Source organism: Mus caroli, unplaced genomic scaffold (assembly GCF_978045245.1).
Source record: "Mus caroli unplaced genomic scaffold, Mus_caroli_1 scaffold_7, whole genome shotgun sequence".
Classification (NCBI taxonomy): domain Eukaryota; kingdom Metazoa; phylum Chordata; class Mammalia; order Rodentia; family Muridae; genus Mus; species Mus caroli.
Genome location: NW_028227262.1, coordinates 30,491,355 through 30,515,239, shown reverse-complemented (window position 1 = coordinate 30,515,239; position 23,885 = coordinate 30,491,355). Strand labels below are relative to the sequence as shown.

At 41.0% G+C, this 23,885-nt stretch overlaps 1 protein-coding gene across 3 annotated transcripts in view; it reads right to left on the bottom strand.

Annotated features, from left to right (window-relative positions):
• The window catches only part of Csgalnact2 (chondroitin sulfate N-acetylgalactosaminyltransferase 2), a 34,801-nt gene extending 18,929 nt beyond the window's left edge, over window positions 1-15,872 (bottom strand). The window contains exons 1-3 of one of the 3 annotated variants that reach the window (XM_085840102.1): window positions 15,773-15,872; window positions 8,561-8,747; window positions 2,176-3,100 (exon numbers count right to left, since the gene is read on the bottom strand). In XM_085840102.1, coding sequence (XP_085696228.1) covers window positions 2,176-2,836 — 661 coding nt within the window. In that variant the 5' untranslated portion in view covers window positions 2,837-3,100; window positions 8,561-8,747; window positions 15,773-15,872. The other 2 variants (XM_085840100.1, XM_085840101.1) reach the window with 2 other exon arrangements.
• Window positions 15,873-23,885: the final 8,013 nt, after the last annotated feature.

The window sequence follows — 23,885 nt, the reverse complement described above, 5'->3', positions numbered from 1 at the left end:
TATCTGTTTGTGGAAACAGCTACTCTTTAGAAGAAAAGGTTTGTAAAAAAAAAAAAAAAAAAAAAAGCTTTGCTACATTATTCAATCCACAAAAATAACCCGCTACAGTAGTTACTCCTTTTTACACACAACTCCTTCCCCTTATACCAAACCATATTGCCACAGCGCTAAACAAGTTGCTTCTGAAATATTAAATTCTGAGTCCAAGAGTCAAAACTTGTATTACTTGGTTCAATTCAACAAAAATGAATTAAATACTTTCATGTTAGTCACTGATGATTCAGAGACCATGTGGTCTCAGTTATGAGGAAGGGCCAGTCCAGTGAGGAAGTCAGAAAGATAAACACTAATGATATCATGTGCACATCATATATAAATATATGCACATGTATATATTGTGTGTCTCTCTTTTATATGTGTGTATTCAAAGAATACTAGTATAAATTTCAATACAATGATTTGGGATGTGTTTAGAAAAGAAGGATGGTGGTTGCCTGGGCAATATGAATTTTTTTTTAAAGTGTAATACTCAGGAGAGAAAGGTTAGACTTACCCCAACTCTCCTAAAGCTTCCAGTCTAGACAGAAAAATCAACCAGGAGGTGGGCAACACCCTATAACGCAGCAAGTGCCGTGACAGCGGGCGCATTATAGAGGTGACAAGCACACACGGAAAGCACTGCTATTTTAGGCTTGAGGTTAGAGGCCGTTCCTGGAAGGAATGCCATTTACACTAATGCCTGGAAGAGGAATGGAAGTTGCTTCGTGGTTGCTAGTAGCTTAGAAGACAATCACAGCACAGTGGAGGAGAAGTAAAAGGCGGAGTCTACAGGAGCTAAGGGGAATTAGGAGCAGAAGCGGCAGAGTGCACAGCTGTCATAATGTCCTGCCTTTAAGGAAGAGTGGGAATGAGGACGTGCCACATGCTACTCAACTGTCCTATTTCATCTGCAGCTTTCAATTCTGCTGTGAAATAAAAACAAAAACAAAAACAAAAAAAAACAAAAAAACCCTAAGCGTCCCAGAAACTTGGAAGAATTTTGAGAGAAACAACTAATAAAACTTATCATGACGTGGTAGCAGAAAAAGGGGTCATAGGAAGAAGATGGCCAAAATGCCCACACAAAGCAGAATGTGTGCCTGACAAACTTCAGAAATCATACCAGTGATAGCTTTGATGGTTTCAAGTCCAACAAAATGCTGTATGTGGTAGGTTGTGTATAGAATACAGCAAAACAAGCTTTTAAAATCCACTTGTAGCCAAAACGGTTTTGTTTGCAGTGGAATGGAAATGCCTAGCAGTGGGCATTAGTATAGAGACAGGCAGGAATATACATCTATTTCTTTTAAAAAACCCAATAAATATCTAAAATTTATATGACCTTTGAGCTATATAGCATCTTCAAACCATATGCTGTGGCTGGAGAGATGGCTCAGTGGTCAAGGGCACCAGCTGCTCTTCAAGAGGATCCAAGTTTGATTCTTAGCACTGTAAGTCCAATGCCAAGGAACCAGACACCTCCCTCTGGTCTCTGCAAGCACTGCACACATGAGGTACACTATACATGCAGACAAAGCACTCACACACATCTAAAGGAAAGACCTCATATCCATTTTGCAAGCTGTATTATGAAATGTGCTATTTCTTTGTTTCCAAGTGTAAAATTGTGTATTCCTCTTGATGCTGAGACCATTTACTTCTCTAAAGACGGAACAACCACTGACCCACTGCACTAGCTTTCCTTCCTTATCAAACAGTTCTCACATTTTGAACCTTAGTTCATCTATTAAAAAAACCCATAAGAGGAACGTCAACAGCAGATAAGAGAGGAATGCAAACCACACGGCCCACAAGAGCCCTTCAATGTGGTATTCTTATATTTAGACTTAGACTTATTCTGTTTTCCTAATTCTTATTCTTGTTTTTATTATGATCTCATTTTAACTTTGTCCAAAAGCCAGGTCAAATTTTTGGTGAAATTAAGTGGATAAAAATATAAATGCCTTAATACTGTGGAAGTAATGACATATTCACATATGCTACTAGAATGCTGTCATACTAACATAAGAATTTATCAAAAGATTAAAAAATGTTTTTCTATTTGCATGTCTGTATACACATATGGAGGTCAGATGACAACTTGCAAGGATCTTACCAACATATTTTTCACATTACCTTCTATGAAGTCATTTTCATTAAATATCAGCTTCTCTCCAAGGGGGCCCTCCTCATCTTCCTGTTCGTCATCTTCATCAGGATTATTAATGACCTCCAAGCCAGCTTCAATAACTTCTACCAATTCATCTCGTTTGTCTTTTCTAACTGGCTTTTCTTCAGGATGGCGAGTGAGACCCATTTCCAACTGAAATACTTTCATTAAAGTAAAACTTTCAAAGGGAACGACTCCATACTCACTGGGGAGTTTGGCCCCTACGCTAACTTCAGCTCTGTCGATCTGGGAGTGAAGAAACTCTAAGAGGTCACTGGGTGTCTGCTCTCTGTTGCCAGGATAGCCTATGCCGTTAGCCCCTAGCTTCTTTCTCTCTTGCAAGGCTCTCATCTTCTCACTCATATCTTGTAGTTCTTGCTTTAGCTGGGCAATCTGGCGTTTCAGACTGGTTGCCCTGGTTTGGTAATGTTCTTCTTGCTCCTGCAGGAGGGCTTGGTAATATTCTTTACCATAATTTTCTCTAAGAACACCAGGAAGAGAAGCATTTCCATCAGTCTGGGGGGCACATTCCAGGAGGTACATAAATAATACTAAACTGAAGAGCAAAGCAAGGCCCAACAGCAGCCACTGGGTCCGGCTGTGCAGAATCGATCCTCTTCTAGACATTCTCACTAGAGTGTGTTTGCCTGACAGGACAAGCCCTCTGCTTGTTCATGACTTTAGTAAAAAATTACCAAAAGTTAAAAACAAAATCAGGATTTCCATAAGAGGTACCCAAGTGAACTCTGTTGTAGTTTTAAAAGATTCTTTCTTCAGTAGTCATGACCACTTGGTGGGAGTGAGAAATTAACAATACTTCCTGTATTGTTACCATGATATCCACACTAAGCAATCTGATCTATAAAATCCATTATCTGGGTGGTGACTTTTCTGAAAGAAACAGATCAGAGTCAATCAGAATTTTGTTTCTTTAAGTAGAAAGAAACAGCTTCAATAAGCCTGGCTATGCTACTACTATATGCAGTATTCCATGGAGATGATAATATAATTTAGAGTAATTGGTAAGCACTGGAAGAAAATATTCAGAAAAACACCACACAAAATACTAACATATTGTGTATAAAACTTTAAGCCAGTTTGTTTAAACACCTTTTACTTCTTGAACCAAGCAGCATCCAAATTATATACAGTAAAATTATGTTCAGTTTTTAATAATTAATAATTAAATTATTTTAAAATAATGCTGCTTATAACTATTAATAACACACCACATCTCAACAAAAGCATGCACTATGTGGGAACTGGATTTCTGTAAGTAATCTCATTATAGCAATAATGATTTGCTGCAATAAAAAGTTCCTCCAGGTATACTCAAGTAATCTTGCTCATTAATTTCAATCAAGCGGGGCGGGGTACAATTTCAAAAGGTCACTGACATCTGCAAAACACATTAAAAACATTTTTACATCCAAAGTTCTCTGGTAGATTACTCGATGATTAGATCACTTTCCATTGTATGACACAGCAAGATTCCTTACAGTTCTGGAAGATTTGGAATTGATATAGAGAAAAACCACAGATGATTTAATTATGTTTGTCTGCCTAGAGAGAAACGGTAAATTATAACACTACATGCTACCTTTCATGCTCCAACCAGTCTGTGAGCTCTTCCAGTCTAATTCTAAAGTAGGATTATTAACTCTAGAAATAGAAAAGATTAAACTCAGGCAAGAAGAGGCAAGAGGTCCTCTGCTGCAAACAGAACTTCCACTCCAACCAAGCACTTCTGAGCAGGATAATGTGACACAACAGCCCCAGTTTACAGGAATGCTTTCTGCAGTGCACTCAACCTTGGAAGCTGACCAGTAGGACATCCTAGTTACTTGTCTTCGCAGTCACTAGGAAAACGTGGGTGTCTTCTCCAGAAAATTCTGCATCATATATTTTTTGTGATTTACATCACATTTGCATTAAAATATAGACAAAATTAAAACTCTTTATTACTATTAGACTACAAAAAAATGGGCTTAATTTCTCTAAGCCATGTGTTAATTTAGTAAACCAAATGACTACCAAGTATCCTGAAAATTTTAATTGGCTGTCTTATGACATCTGATTGTAAATCTCATTTAAATGTTGGAGAAAATGGGGATAGTTTTAAGTTTTAACAAACTAAAAGAAAATGAAAAGCTAAAACTAGTTCTAAGGATTTGCCATTCCTCAACAAATATAATATTTAATATAAGAACCATTTAAATGTCATTACTGAAAAAATTAATTGAGGGATATTTCTTTGGTTTTATTTTATTTTATTTTATTTTTTGGTTTTTCGAGACAGGGTTTCTCTGTGTAGCCTTGGCTGTCCTGGAACTTACTTTGTAGACCAGGCTGGCCTCGAACTCAGAAATCCACCTGCCTGCCTCCCAAGTGCTGGGATCAAAGGCGTGCGCCACCACGCCTCGCATCATCTTTTTTTTTTTTTTTGGTTTTGTTTTTTTTTGGGGGAGGGGAGGGATATTTCTTAACTATTTAAATTACTACTATCCTACTTGTTAGGGAAAAGAAAGGTTACATTTGAAAAAGTAGAAACATAATTTTTCATAAGCTGTTATGTTAGTAAGTCAGGTATGATGGCACACACTTTTAATCCCAGGCAGGTAGATCTCTGTGAGTTTAAGGGCAACCTGATCTATCTAGTAAGTTCTGGAATAGCCAAGACTACATAGTGAGACCCTTCCTTGAAAAAAATAAGATCAAAACCAAAAACTGTTAAAGATTGACTTACTTGTTACAATATACTCAAATGGTTTTGAAGTATAACTTGATCATAAAGCAACATATGTCCTATGGACGACAGCCTTTTATTAGTAGGTCACCTTATAGTCTTTTCCTTTATATAGACAATATATTTTCTTCAATGACTTATAATTCATAATGGGTCACTTTACTTTTCAATGAAGAAGAAATAAACACCAACTGTAACAGTAAGTTTTACATTGTGATTAAATGTATATGTATGTGTATATATATGTGTGTGTGTATATGTATGTATATAAATATAAAGATAAATACATACGTATGGGACCTTCTACTATATAGAAGATAGTAATAATTGGCTTGTAATAAAAAAATCCTAAAAGATGCTAGTTTAAAGTGCACTTTGCATATATTCTATACAATCCTTTCAGGATTGTGGTAGTATTAGTCTCATTTTATAGAAGAACAATTGTTCAGAAATGAACAGATTTAAATAAGGTTATGTAACCACTAAGTGGATGCATTAAAACTAAGGTGCTCTCTCATTTTAATAAAAACATAGGTTTATAAATATCAGTGTGTTGCAGTGAATTTCCATTGATATGAAAGAAAAGCTGCTCTGTAATTAACGTTTTAGAATGTACTTGCATAACTCTGTGGTAGTTGTTTAAATCTTTACTTGCCTCATTTCTAACAGGAACTCTCTGATCACACACTACAAGACCAGATGATAACAGTTTGAAGATCTAAAGAATCTTAGATGAGCTGGAGTGACAGTTCAGTGGTAGAGAATTTGCACGCATGCATGAAGTTCTAGGCTCAACACACACACACACACACACACACACACACACACACACCCTGCACTCATATACATGCACACACAGCCCGCCCACATGCACACACCCCTTTCTGCTATTACATCTTGATTCCCTCTTCTGTGCACTGTGCATGCATTATACATATGATGTTCACTCACATCTCAGAGTTAATTCAACCAACCTCCTAAACACAGTGAAATGCCTGAAGAGCTAAAGGAATACTGTGGTGACAGGAAAATAAGACACTAAAGGTATATAAGACAAAAAAGAAATATATTTAGAGTTAGTTGAAAGAATTTTTAAGAGGAATCAATTCCAACTCAAAAAAGAGACTCAGACTTCATCCCAAGATGGAATAACAGGAACCAGGTTTACTTTTATGTTTGAAACAACTAAATTAACTAGCCCCTGCAAACACTACAAAATAGGAACCAACAGTTTTCCAGATGTTGAACATCAGTAAATAAAGTATAGTGATCCTTGGAAAAAAATGAGAAACAAAATGATTACCCATCCCAATGAAACTGTTTCTGATATTCATGTATGTATGTATGTATGTATGTGTGTATGTATGTATGTGTGTATGTATGTATGTGTGTATGTGTATGTATGTATGTGTGTGTGTGTGTGTGTATGTATGCATGTATAATTCAGGAGGGCAAGCCTAAGCAGAATCCAGAAGATTCCTTGAGTTGACAGGATGGACCCAACTGTCTGAAAAGACCAAGGCGGTAAGGGTTCAAAGCATACAACTCCAGAGACCTACAGAGGGCATCCTCTGTCTATTCAGCAGAGCACTTGCTCTTTAGTGTGGGCTTATAAAGAAATGAGCCAAGGAAAAGACTATAAAAAACTAGAGGACACAAATTCAGCAATTATATAAGACCACAAATAATATAAGCTCCTAGCAGACGGACTGAAAACTTTAACTTCATGGGGAATTGGTTATTCAAAAAAAAGGCTTGCCTCAGTAATGGGAAATTACTAACTATAAACATTCATTTATGTCCTGCCAAACAAATATTAAAAGTCGGACATGGTGGCGCACACCTTTAATCCCAGCACTCGGAGGCAGAGGCAGGCGGATTTCTGAGTTTGAGGCCAGCCTGGTCTACAAAGTGAGTTCCAAGACAGCCAGAGCTACACAGAGAAACCCTGTCTCAACCCCCCCCCCAAAAAAAATAATAATAAAAATATTAAAAACAAATCCTGAAAGAAGTAAAAATTTTCATATAATACCATAATTTTCAAGAATATTTATAGGAATATAAAACATTTAGCATAAAACAAAATACAATTCACAGTATCTGACATTCACATAAAAATTATTCTATGTATGGTGGTGCACACTAGCAAAGCTAACACTTGGGTAGTAGAGAGAAGAAGATCAGGAGTTCAAGGTCAACCTCAGGGTTTGCAGCCCCATTTGGGGGAGCAACAGTGTCAACCAGCCGGAGCTCCCGGGGACTGGACCACCAACCAAAGAGTATGCATGGAGGGACCCATGGCTCCAGACACATATGTGTCAGAGGATGGCATTGTTGAACATAAGTGGGAAAAGCGGCCCTTGGGTCTAAGGGGATTTGATGCCCCATTGTAGGGGCATGCCAGGGCGGGAAGGCAGGAGTGAGTGGGTGGGGAGCACCCTCATAGAGGCGGGGGGGGGGATGGGATGGGGGTTCCAGAGGGGAGACCTGGAAAGGGGATACTATTTGAAATGTAAATAAAGAAAATACCCAGTAAAAGAAAAAAAAAAAAAACTAACTAAATAAAGGCCAACCTCAGCTACGTAGGAATTATAAAGCCAGTGTCAGGTACCTGAGACCTGTCTCCCACCCCCCCACCCCCCAAAGAAAGAAACAAGATAAAACAAAAATTACCGGCCATATTGAAAAATATCAAAATATCATTAATTAAAGCTGATTTAGTGCTGCTGACACAGATGAAAATTCCAAAGTCTGAGATAAAGAAAAGCATATTAGCAGTGACTTTTCTGACCATGTGACAAAATTTTGTAGAGAAACAAGTTCTGGGAGGAAAGTCTTAATTTGGCTCCCAGTTCAGAGAGATTTCAGCCCATATGGTGGAGGGAGGTATGTCACTGTTGATGGTTGTGGAATCCTAAGGCCCCAGCTGTCCACACAGCTTGGGGAAGGAAGCCAGGAAAGGTAGACTGGAACAAGGTGTGGGAATCTTTCAAAGGCCTCCCACACCAATCTACTTCTACCAATAAGGCCCGACCTAAAAGCACCACAAAAGTAACACCCACTGGGGACTAAGCTCAATCCATGAGCCTGTCTAGGGGATGGGGATGGGAGTGAGAGATTTTATACTCAAATCATAACAAAGTAGCTTAGATGATTTAGAAGAAATTTTTTAGTTAATTAGAGACAAAGCAATAGAAACAGGAGAGAAAAAAGAAATATAAACAGAATCAGTAGCTAGAAATTTTGTGATTAGAATCCACAAAAAGTGGAGGAATTAAAAGACATATAAAAAAATAAGGCTGAAAACAACAACAACAACAACAACAAAAATAAGGCTGAAAAATCTCCTGATTTTATGAAAACTACAAAAAGATCTAAGCAGCTCCATCAATCCCAAATATAAGAGCAATAAAGAAACCATGGGGTCTCATGAAAAAACAGTTCAAACTATTTTTAGACAACCTTAACAGTGGCTATGCAAAAAAAAAAAAAAAAAAAAGCATCACACGTAAGGAACAAGGACAACAGTAATGCAGTCCTGTGGGGGCTGGAGAGATGGCTCAGTGGCTAAGAACACTGCTCACTGCACCTGAAGGGAAGCTTACAAGCATCTGGAACTCCATCCTAGGGAGGTGACTTGGCAGTTAAGAGCACTTTGCTGCTCTTACAGGGAACCTAGGTTCAGTGTCCAGCACCTACATTGTGGCTTGCAACCACAGTAATTCCAGTTCCAGGAGATCCGTGACTTCTTCTGACCTCTAAGGGCACCAGGCACATACATGGCACACATATCTACAATACAGGCAAAACAATCATACATATAAAATAAAACAAGTAAGTCTAAAACATTTAAATACTAAAAAAGGCCAAACTAGAATTCTATGCCCAGCAAAATAACCTTTGTGAGTGCTCGCTACAGTTCTACACTCTACCAGCTGAGTTAGTATAGGATTCATCATCTTTTAAAAAGAAATATTTTTATTCAGACATAAAAATAAGCTCAAAGAACTCATCACCATTACATATGTGCTATAAGTCTTTCGACAGAAGAAAAACAGATCTAGAGAAAGCAATGTAAAGCACTAGCAATGTAACACTACACTGGTAACAATGTAACTCTACACTGGTAACAATGTAACTCTACACCGGTAACAATGTAACTCTACACTGGTAACAATGTAATTCTACACTGGTAACAACGTAACTCTGCACTGGTAACAATGTAACTCTGCACTGGTAACAATGTAACTCTACACTGGTAACAATGTAACTCTACACTGGTAACAATGTAACTCTACACTGGTAACAATGTAACTCTACACTTGTAACTGGTTTCTTACCTTAAGTTTTTTTAAAAACTAAAACCTCATTTTAAGTCTTCCTCCTCCTTCTCCTCCTTTTGAGTCAAGGTCTCTCTCTACATAGCCCAACTCACTATGTTGGCCTCAAACTCAGAGATTCCCCTTCTGGGATTAAAGGCATGCTGCCAAGTTTGGCTGGTTTGTTTTGGTTTGGTTGGTTGATTTGGTTTGGGTTTTGAAGCAGGGTCTCATTCTGTAGCTCAGAATGGCTTCAAATGTATGACTATCCTCCTGCCTCAGCCTCCCAAGTGCTGGGATTATATATGTGGGCTACCATAGCTATTTTTAAGTTATTATTATTATTTTTTACACAGCAAAACAAAGCCACAGAATTATCTGAAAGGCATGACTACTATCAGAATAATATTAGAAAGTATAAGTATCTGGGAAGAAGGAGATTAGAACCATTTACTTTTTAAGAACTTACAAAATTAAAGTATTTAAAAACAAAGGGATTGCGCATCAGAAAGCAGCACTTAATCCATAACTACTTGAGCCAAGTACTGTGCGCCAAGTACTGTGTGCCAAGTACTGTGCTGAGTATCAAGAATAACAGCAACAGGAGTTTCTGATAAGATGTTTCTGGAGAACACTATACTCACAGTTCTTGAATGTTGGCCAAACAATGGCACAAAATGGGCCAGCCTGTGGTAGAAAAATGAGTTTGAGAATCAAGTCAGCTACATAACAGTTATGTAATCTTGGGCATAATGTTTAGCCTCTCTGGACTTCTTTTATAAAATAAGGCAGTTTGCTTAGATAGTCAATTTTTAAATTTTTATTACTTTTAATTGTGTGTGCGCACAAGCGCGTGCATGTGCATGCCTGTGTGTTTGTGTGTGTGTTAGTGTAGGTATCCTAAGGTAATAGGTATCAGACTCCCTAGAACTAGGATTCCAAGCAGATAGAACTGCCCAGTGTGGTGCTGAAACCAAAGTCAAGTCCCCTGCTAGAGCGGGATGCAGTTTTAATAGCTTCTGGATGCCGATTTTCTTCCAAGACATTATGATTCCTTTAATTAAGGGCAAATTAGATACATATGTGTGCATGCACATGCACTCCTTTTTGTGGAACAGATTTAATAAAAAAATGCATATACTCTTTCAGTAATCTATAATTCCACTTTTAGGATTTTTTTACCATACAATTCTCAATATTAGCATATAATGCCAAATGCACAAGATATGTTTATGTAATAGGAGAATAAAAATAAAAAGCAACTTAGGGCTGGAGTGATGACCCAGTGATTAAGAGTACTTGCTGTTCTTCCAGAGAACTTGGGTTCAACACCTAGCACCCATATAGCAGCTCCCAACTTGTGGGAAGCCACATGTGCCGTTGCAGGGTGGTGCTGGCTTCTGCTGGCCACCACGCATACATAGGCAGTAAAGTTTTTTTGCCAAGATGAGGTTTTGAGAATTAACCAAAATTAACCAATCAGATGAGTGAGAAGTTAACCAATCAGATGAGAGAGAAGTTAACCAATCAGATGTAGGCATGCAAATGAGGTGGTAAGCATCAACCAAGCACAACCAATCCGGGTGTGAGACACGCCTCTCCTAGGCCTATATAAGCAGCACCAGTTCTGGGCTTGGGGTCTATTCGCCTCTACAATCAAGCTCTCCCAATAAACGTGTGCAGAAGGATCCTGTTGCAGCTGTAGTTCTTGCTGGTCAAGTCAGACGCGCACAAGACCAACAGTCTGTAACTCCAGTTCCAGGGGAGCTGATGGTCTTTTCTGGCCTCCATGGTGCACTGGCATACATTCAGGCAAAATATACTCTTAAAATAATTTTAAAAATGAAATAGAAGCAATTTATTGAAAAACAAAGGATAGGGAGGATGGAACAAACTACAGACATTTCTACAGGAGACGATTTAAGTGAAACACAGATGATACCTATAAAAGGGCATTCATATGTTACCAATTACTTTTCTCAGTTCTTGTCTATATAAGTGGCTTCAGAGCTGGACAGCCAAAACCCCAATATCTACTCTACATGGCAACTTCCTCCATCTCTGTGAGCTTTAGTTTCCTCATCTAAGTGGGGATGGCTATAGAACTTTCCTTGGAGGACTCCACAACAGCCAAGGAACCCTGCCAAGCTTTAGTGTTCAGTATACCTCAGGCATTGTTTTCTGATTTTTTTTTTCCTATCAAGTTTTTCCACATGACTTTTCAGTTTTAGCCTCTCTACTGGACGTAATCCTAATACAAAATTCACACCTTCTTTCTCAAGCAGATTAGCAGTTTCATTACTCATTTTACAATCCTTTGAAATGTCAGCTTCCTCATACACCAAATGCCTTTATGTAGAGAGGTCTTTATCTGGCCTCTAAACCAGAGGTAAGCCAACATTTTAGGTCAAAGAGTATCACAGGCAGTCAACTCTGCCTTTGTAGCACAAAAATAGCCACAGACTATACAGAAATTACACAAAGAGTTGAGTTTTAACACTAAAATCTGAACTTTATATAATCTTCACATCATAGTGTATTACCTTCCCACAGTATTAGAAATATAACCTCCCACTTGGGCCACAGGTCACTGTAGTCTAGGTAGCCAGACTACTAAGCTCTCCTGAGACTCAGTCTCTCTCTATGTTGCTCCAACTGAACTCCTGAACTCAAACGGATGTCCTGCCTCAGCCTCCTGGAAAGCTGGGCTACAGTTGTACATTTCCACCCCAGCTCTACAAGAGAAAGGGTTGTTACTCTAAACTATCATAAAGTAAGTGCATAGGATAAAAAAAGACTAAATGTGAATTAAGGGTATACAGTGAAAGTCTCTCTCCTATCTCACCTCCCCTCCAATTTTGTGTATCATTCCAAAATCTTTTGCCACAATTAAACATCTTAGCAAGATTGGTTTTCATATACCCAACTCTGAACACAGTATTTCACTAACAGACAAATCCTTGAAACGGAACTGCTGCCTAAATTCCCTTCAATGTATTTAGTTTATGCAACTTGTCCCTTGCCCAGGATAAGCTTCCAATACACCTTTACCTACTTTCTACTTTCCAACTGCTCTTAGATCTGGAACGTCCCTCCAAATGTGTGAAGCCTTGGCTTCAAGTCTATGGTGCTATTGGGAAGAACAAAACCATTAGCACTACTTAGGGAACAGCAGAAGGAAGCTAGGTGACTGGGAGTGTGCTCTTGGGGTGGGGGATACTGGAGTTTGGTCCTTCTTCACTCTCTTTGTTTTTTGGACCCAAAGCAAGCCATATATTCCTGCCGCCACATTGACTATATTGCCACAGACCCAAAGCAACATGGCCAAGTGACCACAAACTGAAACTTCAACAACAACAACAAACCTTTCCCTTCTATTTTAGGTCTTTTGTTCCAATACTAGAAAGCTGACTGACACATTAAAGTTTATTAAAGTCTTAAAAATTCATGCTGGGTATGGTGGCACACACCTTTAATCTTAACACTCAAGGAAGGTAGAGGCAGGTAGATCTCTTGAGTTTAAGGCCAGTCTAGTCTCAACGGTTACAATTTGTCTACAACTTGGAACTAAAAATTAAGGTTTACTGCTTTGAACTCCATATTTTTTCTAAATTTTTCATTTTGATACAGTATATTCTATATTCCGTATACTCTACTGGATATGGGTCAAATGATTTGAGTTAGAAATAAGGTTACAAATTCAAAATAGTCCCATGGGCATTTCTTGTTGTTTGGTTTATTTTCTGGGACAGAATCTCCTAATGAATCCATGGTTGGCCTAGAATCACAATTGTCAATTCAGTCATCAACAGAGTGCTGGGATTGCACACACGAATGACCATAGCCTGCTCCCACGGACACTTTAGAACACTACACTGCTGTCATACAATGTCTAAAAAACTGATTTCTATTCCTTTATGAATAAACAAAACATTATCTTTGGAAGCTTATAAAATTATATAAATTTTCTCCATAGTGTAAAATGTTTATTAGGATGTATCTAAGGATGTATCTTCAACAATATTAAGAGTTTTGGTGTATCAATTCACTCATAAACTTCTACACTTCTGATTTTAGAAATATCATTATTTCCTTGATACATATTAGGCATCTTCTGTGTGTTGGTAGGAGAGTGGAATCCAGGAGCTGCTAGCACAGGTACCTTTCCACATGCTCTCTAAAAGGTCATACTTTCAGATCATCTCTGCTCACAGAGGAGGAAACCAGAAATTGGAAAGGGAAAAGTTGACCTATGCTTGCCAGGATCCTGTCCTGTCCCCTGATGTCTGTCTCTGTCTCTTTCTCTGTATGTGTGTATGTGTTTATTGGCTGTTCCAGACCTGTGTCTTAGGTATTCTTTGTTACTTTCTGTGTTTCAATATTCCAAAACTGAGTGATTTTGTGTGTGTGTGTGTGTGTGTGTGTGTGTGTGTGTGTGTGTGTTCGTTCAGTGGGCAAAGCACCTTTCCAAACTTGAGGGTACTAATGTTTAAAACTCAACGTCTTGTATTTGTGCAAATGACATGCTGGCTTCCTACAGATATTCAGTGATTATTGTTCTGTCATTTGAATAACAATACTAATATAAAAACCCCACATCTGAAGCTAACCTGATAATTCAACTTTACACTTACACCCAGTACTTGTGGAGTGACAGTGACTATGTCTTGAGATCTCGATTTTTCTAACCCTTTTTTAGTGCTGTCCTTTGGTGCTTCATTTCCCCTACCAGCTACCACACTTCCCCTTAACAACCACTAACTTGAGCAACACGGTTACCTAACTGTTATCAAACTGAACAGTCATATCATGGCCTGCTCTAACTGACTTGTGGGTAAAAGACTGTTAAATGTAATGAGTCTTCGAGAAGATTGTCACTTGTGCCAATACAAAGTGGAAATAGTAGCTTAATGACTATATATGTGTTTGAGACAGGGTCTCAGGGTATATATTCTTGGCTGGCCTGGAACTCACAGAGATACACTGTCCTCTGCCTCCTGAGTGCTGGGATGAAAGGTGTGCACCACCATGCCTTAACTCATATTTTTAAAACCAACCTTCACTACTGTATTAGTTAAGATAGAAAAGAAAGAGTCCACGTTAGTTAGGATGTAATTTTTTCCCCTATTGTAGGTCTCAGTCATTTTACATCTGACAGAAATGTATTCACATACTAAGACATTCACAAGAATGTTATAACACTCCTAAAACCTAAAACAAATAATACACAAATCTGGAAGCACACGTTCATGAACAGAAGAACAATCACATCACAGAATGGCACATTACACCATAAGAAAGAATTATCAACACCATACCATGATATGAATGATATCATATCAAAAAACACGAACGGTGACTTCCACAGCAATATTCTGAGAATACTATATATTAACTCCATTAACATGAAGCTTAAAATAGTCCAAACTAATGGCTGATGAAAGAAGTCAGAACTCTTAATGGGGAAGCAGGGGTAACCTATTTGGAAGAAGCAGAGCACTATGGGAATGTTGTACAATTAAAATCTGATGTGTGTAGCAGCTGACAAGGTAAGAAGCATGTAAGGATTCACTGACAGTTCATTTTCATGCATTTGTTGACGTTTTTTTATATTTTATACCTCTACAAATGGAGTGTAGATGGATAAACGGTAATTTCTTAATTATCTGAAACTAAAGCTGGTTGTTTAATATCAACACTTCTAAGCCTCATATACTGAAAACCCAACACCCTTTTTATATTCTTTTAGTCACATAATTTAAAAAAGATAGTAGCAAATATTCCCGAATATTATGCCATAAAACACTTTTTTATTACTTCGGAAATCAAAGGTGCTTTTTAAATACACCTTTAAGAGATGGCATTAATCCCCAAGGAATTAAAGGCCCAGGGGCCTTCAGTGGCATGAACTGTCAGGACACTGCATGTACATTTCAAAAGCAAGCTGAAGTACACCTTCCGATTTAACGAGGACTTGAGAAGAAAAGCGTTAGATTTGTAACCAAACTGTCATGCCGCCAATGTCATCATCCCAAACACAAGTACCGCTGTGGTATTTGACCCACGCTGTGGTATTTGACAAATTACCCAGCCAGTTGCTCAGAAATGCAGGAATTTTCTGAACTATCTGGTCCTTCTGACAGTTCTCCGTTTTTTGTTTTTTTTTTTTCCAGGTTCCGGCGATCACCAATTCCTACTCCAAGAGCATCTTTTAAAGGGGAGCGTTTTGTCAGAGGCACGAGGGCTGCTGCCAGTGGGCGCGTTCAACCCCACAGTAAAAAGTTTAGCCACTCAGCAGAGATGATGACGAGGAGGTTTTAAAAAAAAAAAACAAAAAACTGACACGCAAACCAGCGGTCCTGGCAGCAGCGGTCTCCAAAACGGGACCAGCCTCGGGAGGGCGCGTCAAGGAAGCGCCGCGCCCAGCGGCGTCCCGGAGGGCTCGTCCGAGGGGACCGGCCGCTGCCCAGAGGCGCAGCAGGACACGGCGGTACTCACCGCGCCCGCCGCTCAGCGTCGCCGCCTCTGGGGACCTGCACACCTGGCCAGCGCCCTGCGCGGGGCCGGCCCGGCGCGCCGCCGCGGAGCACCGCCACTTCCGGCGCGCGCGAGGAAATAAGGGAAATGAGGCTGGGTTGCCGTGGCGCGCCCGCCTCCGCGGTCAGGCCCCGCCCTCCACAGCCAGGCTCCACCCTCCAGGGCCAGGCCCAGCCCACCGCAGCCCGGCTCCGCCCTCCACACTGCCAAGTCCCGCCCTCCAGGGCCAGGCCTTTCTCTTTCCAGCCAGGACACGCCCATTCCTCCCTCTTCTGTCCTGTGCCCTGCACAGAAAGCTCCACAGATGACAGTTGATTCATCTGAAAACAAACAAACAAACAACAACTGAGATGGGTGCTCAAGCCTTGTGGGATAAATAGCCTGGCAACATCATGCCCTAGAGACACTTAACTAGACACGCATGTGGCTAATCGTCACATAAGTGCTAACCTGGCAGAGAGCTGACTAGCGGGGAGGCTGAGGATAGCCAACATGCCTTCTGCTCAGGGAAGATCGGTACTGAACACTGAAGAGGTCCTTACGTGTTTTTACTTAAAATAAATAATTCCATTTGCTGCATGTAAAGTACTGTGTGTGTGTGTGTGTGTGTGTGTGTGTGTGTGTAAAGTCTAGCCTCTTCAGAAAAGCACACACTGGCAAAGTTGGAAAGAGGCTGGATATGCAGTCAGCAAGCCTGTCATAGAAGTAGGTGATCCAGACCCTTAAAGTTTTCAGGATTTCCCTTGTGGCATTAGAGGAGAACATCTGGGCAGAAGATATCTTGACAACTGTCAGCCAATAGAGCCAGCTGTGGTCAGGAACAAAGTGTCTCCCTTGGACAGCTGCTTCTTTAGGACGCACCTTGAAGCCTCCTCAGACATCCATCTTCTCTAGTACAATCACAAACCACAGTCCACGTGGGTTAGCTGCCTGCTGTCTACCAGCCACAGTCCCAAGTATGAGTGCAGGGAGGCAGGAGAATTCTCTCCTAGGAGACTTGGAGCATGAGGACCTTTAGCAAATGGTTAAGTGCCCAGCACTGCTAAATTTCCAAGATAAGACAAAAATTCTCTAATGTATTAATAAAGTAGATATAAATGGCACCTCACTGAAATCTTAGCGAGCCATGATGCCAGACTCCAGCTTTGGCACTGTTAGCCCAAGCCCACATCTACTGTGTGCCTATGTTACACTTGACATTTCATTAACAGTTACTGAGAAGTCCCCAGAAGCCAGGTGTGACATCTGCCTACAGTCCTAGCACTCATGAGGCTGAGACAGAAAAAATGATCGTTTTCAGGCCTTCCTGGATTACTTAGTAAGTTCCAGGGCAGCCTAGGATACACATTGAGCTCTTATCTCAAACAAAAAGAAAGTCCACAGATGTAGGGACCTTTCGAATGTGCCCTCTAGACTCATGTTCAGTCATAGAGATGCTTGGATTTTCCTTAGGGACACTTTAAATAGGATGGGGACTATGGCAGAAAGAAGGAGAGAGACTTCCCCTGCAGTTTCTGGCATCTCAGTACCAAACATGGGCTCTAGCTGAACTTGTGAATGGATGATTCTGGTAAAGTCTCCAAAAAGACAAATAAATGTCCCCACTAACCAAATTCAAACACACCCCACTTTTTAGAACTCTGCAATCCATCTACTTCAGGAATTTCAGTTTTTTCTTTCTTTTCTAGCCTCACAGATGCTGGGCTAGATCACACTTCAGGCAGAGCCTACTTTCTATGTGGTGCATACACTGGGCAGTGGGCATGTCTCCCAGCTCTCCATCTGAACCTTTGAATTCTTCCCAAACCTACAGTTTGGCTCTTCAGTTCCCAGAGAGAAAATGAAAAGGCAGAAAATAGTCTAGGTTGTGCTTGTTGTAATTTGTGACCTTGACACAAACAGATCGTCAGCTGAAGACTTGCAGAAGATTGGCCTGATGAAGTGCTGATGCGGGACTGCCCAGGCTACTGTGGGTGGCACCACCCCTGGACAAGCGGTTTTGGGTTGTATAAGACTGTACACTGAGAAAGCATGGAAACCAAGGAAGTAAGCAGCTTTCTCTGCAGCCCCAGTCTCAGTTCCTGCATCCACATTCCTAGCTGAGTCACTTCTCTGACTTAGTGATGATGGCCTTTGATGTGGAAGTGAAAGTCAGACAAACGCTGTCCTCTCTGAGTGGATTTTGGTCAGTGTTTTACCACAGCAACAGAAGGGAGCTACTGCAAGGGTGTTATGTAGCAATTTCCTTCAAGATAAAACCTTCCACCTTGGAGCCAGGCTCCAAGACACAGGAGGCTTTGCAGGTGAAACATTCCATTCTGCACAGTTAAGCTCAGGAAACAACTAGAAACCATCACAAAGTCCCTGATACTGACCAGACCTACCACCTACCTACCTCTCTTCTGAAGCAAATATAATCAGTAAGGATTGCTAAAAGACACTCTCAGGCCGTCGAAACTGCCTGGAAGAGGTTGTCTGAGCTATCTAGATGTGATCATCTCCAACGTGTGGATCTGCCTTCAAGTTGTACAGTGAGTTCCAGCTCTCATAAGCTGTTACCCATGATGCAGTAGGCTTCTGGTGATGCAGCTATCTCAGAGTCCTTTTTGCTCCTATAAGTAACTCCAATAAAACTCATTGGTTTTCCATGTTGGACTTTGGCAGTATCTTTACTACTCAGATCTGTCAGTTCCCTATCTGGAGTAAGTAGACATTTGTTCAGGTCTCCCCAAGAGGAATGCCACACAACGCCATGATAGGATTGGCTCTTTCCCTTAGGATAATTTCCTCCCAATCACAGTCTCTTCTACTTCTCAGACCACGAACACACACACACACACACACACACACACACACAGACATGCATGCACACATGTGTATAGACATGCACACACAATTACATGCACGTTGTCTTAGTTAGGGCTTTTATTTATGTGGAAGGACACCATGACCACGGCAACTCTTATGAGGAAGCATTTAATTGGGGCTGGCTTACAGTTCAGAGGTTTAGTCCATTGTCATCATGGCGGGAATCATGGTGACATGCAGGCAGACTGATGCAGGAGAGATAGCTGAGAGGTTTACAGCAGGATCAGCAAGCAGCAGGAAGAAAGTGAGACGCTTGGCCTGGCTTGAGCATCTGAGACCTCAAAGCCCACCCCCCAATGACACTCTTCCCTCAACAAAGCCACACCTACTCTAAAAAGGCCATACCTCCACTCCCTACGGTCCATTTTCATTCAATCCATCACATTCCACTCCCTGGCAACTATAGGCTTGTATCTATATCATGATGAAAAATGCATTTAGTCCAACTTCAAAAGTCCCCAGAGTCTATAGCAGTCTTAAATTTGTTTAAAAGTCCCAAGTCTCTTCAGAGACTCATGGCAATCTCTTAACTATTATCCCTACAAAGTAATATTAGAAGAGTAGATCACATACTTCCAACATACAGTAGCACAGGATTTATATTACTATTCCAAAGCAGAGGAAAGGGAACATAGTGAAGAAATACTGGACCAAAGCAGGATCAAAAACCATCAGGGCAAACTCCAAATTCTGCCTCTTCATGTCTGATGTCAAAGCACTCTTTAGATCTCCTTCTCCTTTAGCTTTGTTGACTGCCATACATTTCTTTCTCTTGGGCTGCTTCCACTCCCTGTTAGCAGCAATCCTTGGCAGGTATCCCACAAGTCTGGTATTTGGGATCTCCAAAGTAATCCTGACTTCACCTGCGTAGCTTCACACAATGGCTTCTCTGGGCTTCCATACAGGATGCCCCTGACATATTCCTGGCCTCGGTGGCTTTTCTTAGTTGGGGAGGGAGATTTCATAATCCCTTTCTTGTATCCTTGACTCTAAAGCCAGAACTGTATAGTTGAAGCTGCCAAGTTCTATTTCTTGCTGGGACAGGAACATGGCCCCCTTATTCAAATACATTTTCACTAGGTTTCTGTTTTATATGGTTTCCTTCACTGCCTACGCCTGGCTGTCCTGGAATTTGCTCTGTACACCAGACTGGCCCTGAACTTAGAGATCTGCTAGAATTAAAGATGTGCACCACCATGCCTGGCCCTAAGCTTTTCTTTAATTCCTTTTTACCTATTTTTAACTCCCTTTTACAGATTGGAAGCTTAGCTGCGTGGGTTCTCACTCTGAGGTCACCACTCCCTTTATTCCACTTGGCGTGAGGCTTTTCTTTAATCTGGTCACACTTCCTGGTGCTCTTTTTCTCCTCCAACTGTACATTTTGTAGTTTTCCTTGCTCAGCTTGCTCCTTTTCATCATAGATTTGCATAAGACTGGTCACTAATAACTACAGGACACAGTCAAGGCTAGGCTGTTTTGAAATCTCCTCTCCAAGTGCAGTTAATTCAAAATTCTTCTATTTAGTCTCAGGCAGAACAACAACAACAACAACAAAACCCAGCCACATTTCTACCCAAATATCAAAAGAACAATCTCTACGCCCCATATTAATAGTCTTCTCCTCTGAAACCTCTTACGTTTGTTAGTCTATGGGCTGGGCAGGTCTACCACTCTCAGTCTTGGGGTTTATAACCTGGAGGTGGCTGTTTGGGCCGGGGTATGTCTCCCAGTTGCTGTCAGGAGTAGAAGCAAACACAGCACTGCTATCTAGTGTTTGTAAAACTCTGTCCTCACACTTATAAGACCCCTAAGCACTAATCACCCTTCTGGAGGGATGCAGCTGATGTGTCAAGGGGACTGTAAAGCGCTGAAGATCAAGAAGCTTCAAGCATCACAACAGTGAGTGACAGAGAGGCAGCTGCAGAGGGTGAGCCACTCCTTGAGCTCAGGTTCTAGACTACAAGAACCAGGCTTAAATCTCAGTGGGTGGGATCCAGTCCTGATAACCAAAGGTAGGGCGACATTTCCGGCAGCATTTCACTGCCTGACTCTAGACTCCTGCCACTTGCACTTCGGTCTTGTCATTCTACACAGCTGACTCTGCACAGGCTCCTCCTCTCCCTGGGGTGGTAACAAATGAGTTTCTGGCTCCCTGGCTTGTGGTTGTTCCCTATTCTATTTCCCTCACTGGTGCTCTGCAACAGTGAGCTCTCATGCTGAACCACAGCCCTCCATTAGCCACACAATCCCAAGAGACAACAGTCAGAGCACTACAGTAGGTTGTATTGCTAAGCTATGATGTTCAGTTAGCAAGGTGGAGCAAATATATAGCAGCTTCTGGCATTTTCGGCTTCTAGTAAGTTTAGCTGGATGTTGACTCATTTTAAGTGAAGGAGAGTCTGCACTATATTTACAATCGCAGCTGTTGAACCCTCTCTGAAAAGCATTCACTTTACCAAGGACCATTTGGAAAGAAGTAAGCACTCAGCTGAGAGATGCCTTACCGACCAGAGAGAAGAGTATTTCCGAGGCTCAATGAGCAATAGTTTGTGTGGTGGCTTGAATAGATACAACCCCCAAAGACTCATGTGTTCAAATATGCTTAGCCCATAGGGAGTGCACTATTAGGAGGTGTGGCATTGTTGGAGTAGGTGTAGCCTTGCTGGAGGAAGTGTGTCACTGTGGAGGTGGCTTTGAGGTTTAATATGTGCTCAAGCAACTCCCAGTGTAGAAGATTCAGTCTTCAGTTGTTTTCAGATCAAGGTGTAGAACTCTCAGCTCCTCCAGCACCATGTCTGCTTGGACATCTTCCCACCATGAAGAAAACAGACTAAACCTCAGAGAGTGTAAGCCAGGCCCCCGTGAAATGTTTTGCTTTGTAAGAGTTGTCTTGGTCATGGTATCTCTTCACAGCAATCAAACCCTAAGACAGTTTGTAATTGCTAAAACAGAAATCTCCAAATAAAATTCTAACTCAAAAATCACCTCCCTCTGATTTGTCTTCCAGAATCCACGCCCCTCTTGCAAATTGCTTGGATTTGCCCTCTTCCACATCTGTCTATAACTTCCTTCATTGTGTTCAGATACCCGTCTGTAAATGCTATCATCTCTTTAAGGGCTCATACCTCCTATAAGCTGCATATGTACTATAGAATGTAAACTTTGGGCAGGGCCAACAGTGAGAAGACTCCCTGGGCAGAGGCACTTGCCCTAACGGCCAGAGTTTGATTCCTGGGATCTACATGATGGAAGAAAAGAAGAGACTCTTGAAAGTTGTCCTCTGACCTCCAGATCCACTGTGGCATGTGAATGGGTACATGGACACATGGCAAGTAAATGTAATAACAATGTAAAAAGAAATGTTTTTCTAGAAACATTTTTCTAGAAAAACTAGAAACAAACTATAATTAAGGATTTTCCTAGATAATACCAGCAATTAATCATAGAATTACAGTATTTGGTGGAGAGGCATGCGATCCAGGATTACCTGATCTATTTCTACCTCTACAATTCAAAATCTTGAATGGCAAAAGCAGGTGGGCTTAACCAGAAAGGGACCCATAGGATTTCTCTGTGTACTAACACAGTTCATGAAAAGGCTCAAAACATGAGACTGAAGCCTCTTAAAGCTGTATCTAAAATATTTGCAATAAAAGACTGGATTATAATGTTATCATAGAATAAAAAGCTAAGATTAGAGATTGTCTTAGTTACTGTTGTATTGCTGTGGAGAGACACCATGCCCAAGGCACCTTGTAAAGGAATCATTTCACTGGGCACTTGTCTACAGCTTAAGAGGGTTAGCCTATGTTCTTTATGGTGGAGAGTGTGGAGGCCAGCACGCAATCAGACATGGCAATGATGCTGGAGAGTATCTGAGAGCCTATATCTGATTTATATATTGCAGGCAGAGAGAGCACAAGACTGCCTGGCTTGGGCTTTTGAAACCCTAAAGTCTACTCCCAGTGACACACCTCCTCCAACAAAACCACACCTCCTTCAACAAGCCACACCCACTCCAACAGGCCACACCTCCTACTTCTTCCCAGTTACACTAACTGGGGACCCAAGCATTCAAATATATGAGCCTATGGAAGTCATCTTATTCAAAACACCATAGAGATTTTGAGAATGAATTAGAAAATACACTGTCACATTTGGAAATTTAAAAAGCAGCACTTTTAAATAACTTTCTCTGTGGAGTTAAACCTGAAACTAGAGATGTGATTCTGTAATGGGAGTGGAGTGAGGGATAGCCTCTTACCTGAGCTGCAACACCAGGTAAGAATATTGAAAGGAGAAAAACAAGGCATGTATAAAAGTAAACCTGCGTCTTGGCACATCTAACAAGGGAAATTAACTATGGTTCGGGTCATAGGTTTATTTTCTAGGGCTGCTGTCGCTGTCACAAACAAGGTGATTAAAAACACAGCCATTGGATTCTCATGGTTCTCGAGGCTGCAGCTCAATAGCAGGGGTCATAGTCTGACACCACAGCATTGTGGAAAAGCCTTTCTGACATTTCCTCTGGTAGTTTCTGACATTCCTTCGCGTCTTAAGAGTTTTTGTTGCTGTGAAGAGACACCATGACCATGGCAACTCTTATAAAGGAAAACATTTAATTAAGGCTGGCTTACAGTTCAGAAGTCTAATCCATTATCATCATGATAAGACGCATGGCAAAATGCAGGGAGACATGGTGCTGGAGGTGGAGCTGAGAGTTCTTTCGACAGACAGCTCACTGGTGTCTGGTACACATGTGCACTGCTCTTTCTGTTTTAGAATTTGCTTCCTTACTGTACCTCTTGCTTGGGGAAAACACTAAACACAGGTAACAAGCATTTCATTTGACCCACAGATGTTATCAGTCTCCCAGCCTTCACCCCAAAGCGATGAGCCTTTGACCGCAGAACGTACTTTCCTGCTCTGTGACATCAGCCCTGACATCTCCTTAAAATTTTTTTAAGGATTTATTTTTATTTTGAGTATGAGTGTTTTGCCTGCATGTATGTTTGTGTGTGATGTGCATGCCTGGTGTCTGCAGAGGCCAGAAGATGGTACCAGATTCCCTGAGGTTGGAGTTGCAGGTGGTTGCAAGCTACCATTCGGGTTCTGAGAACTGAACGAGGATTCTCTGCAAGAGTTGTTAAGTGTTTTTAACTGCTGAGCCATTACCCCACCCCCCTAACCTCCGTCTTGAAATCTT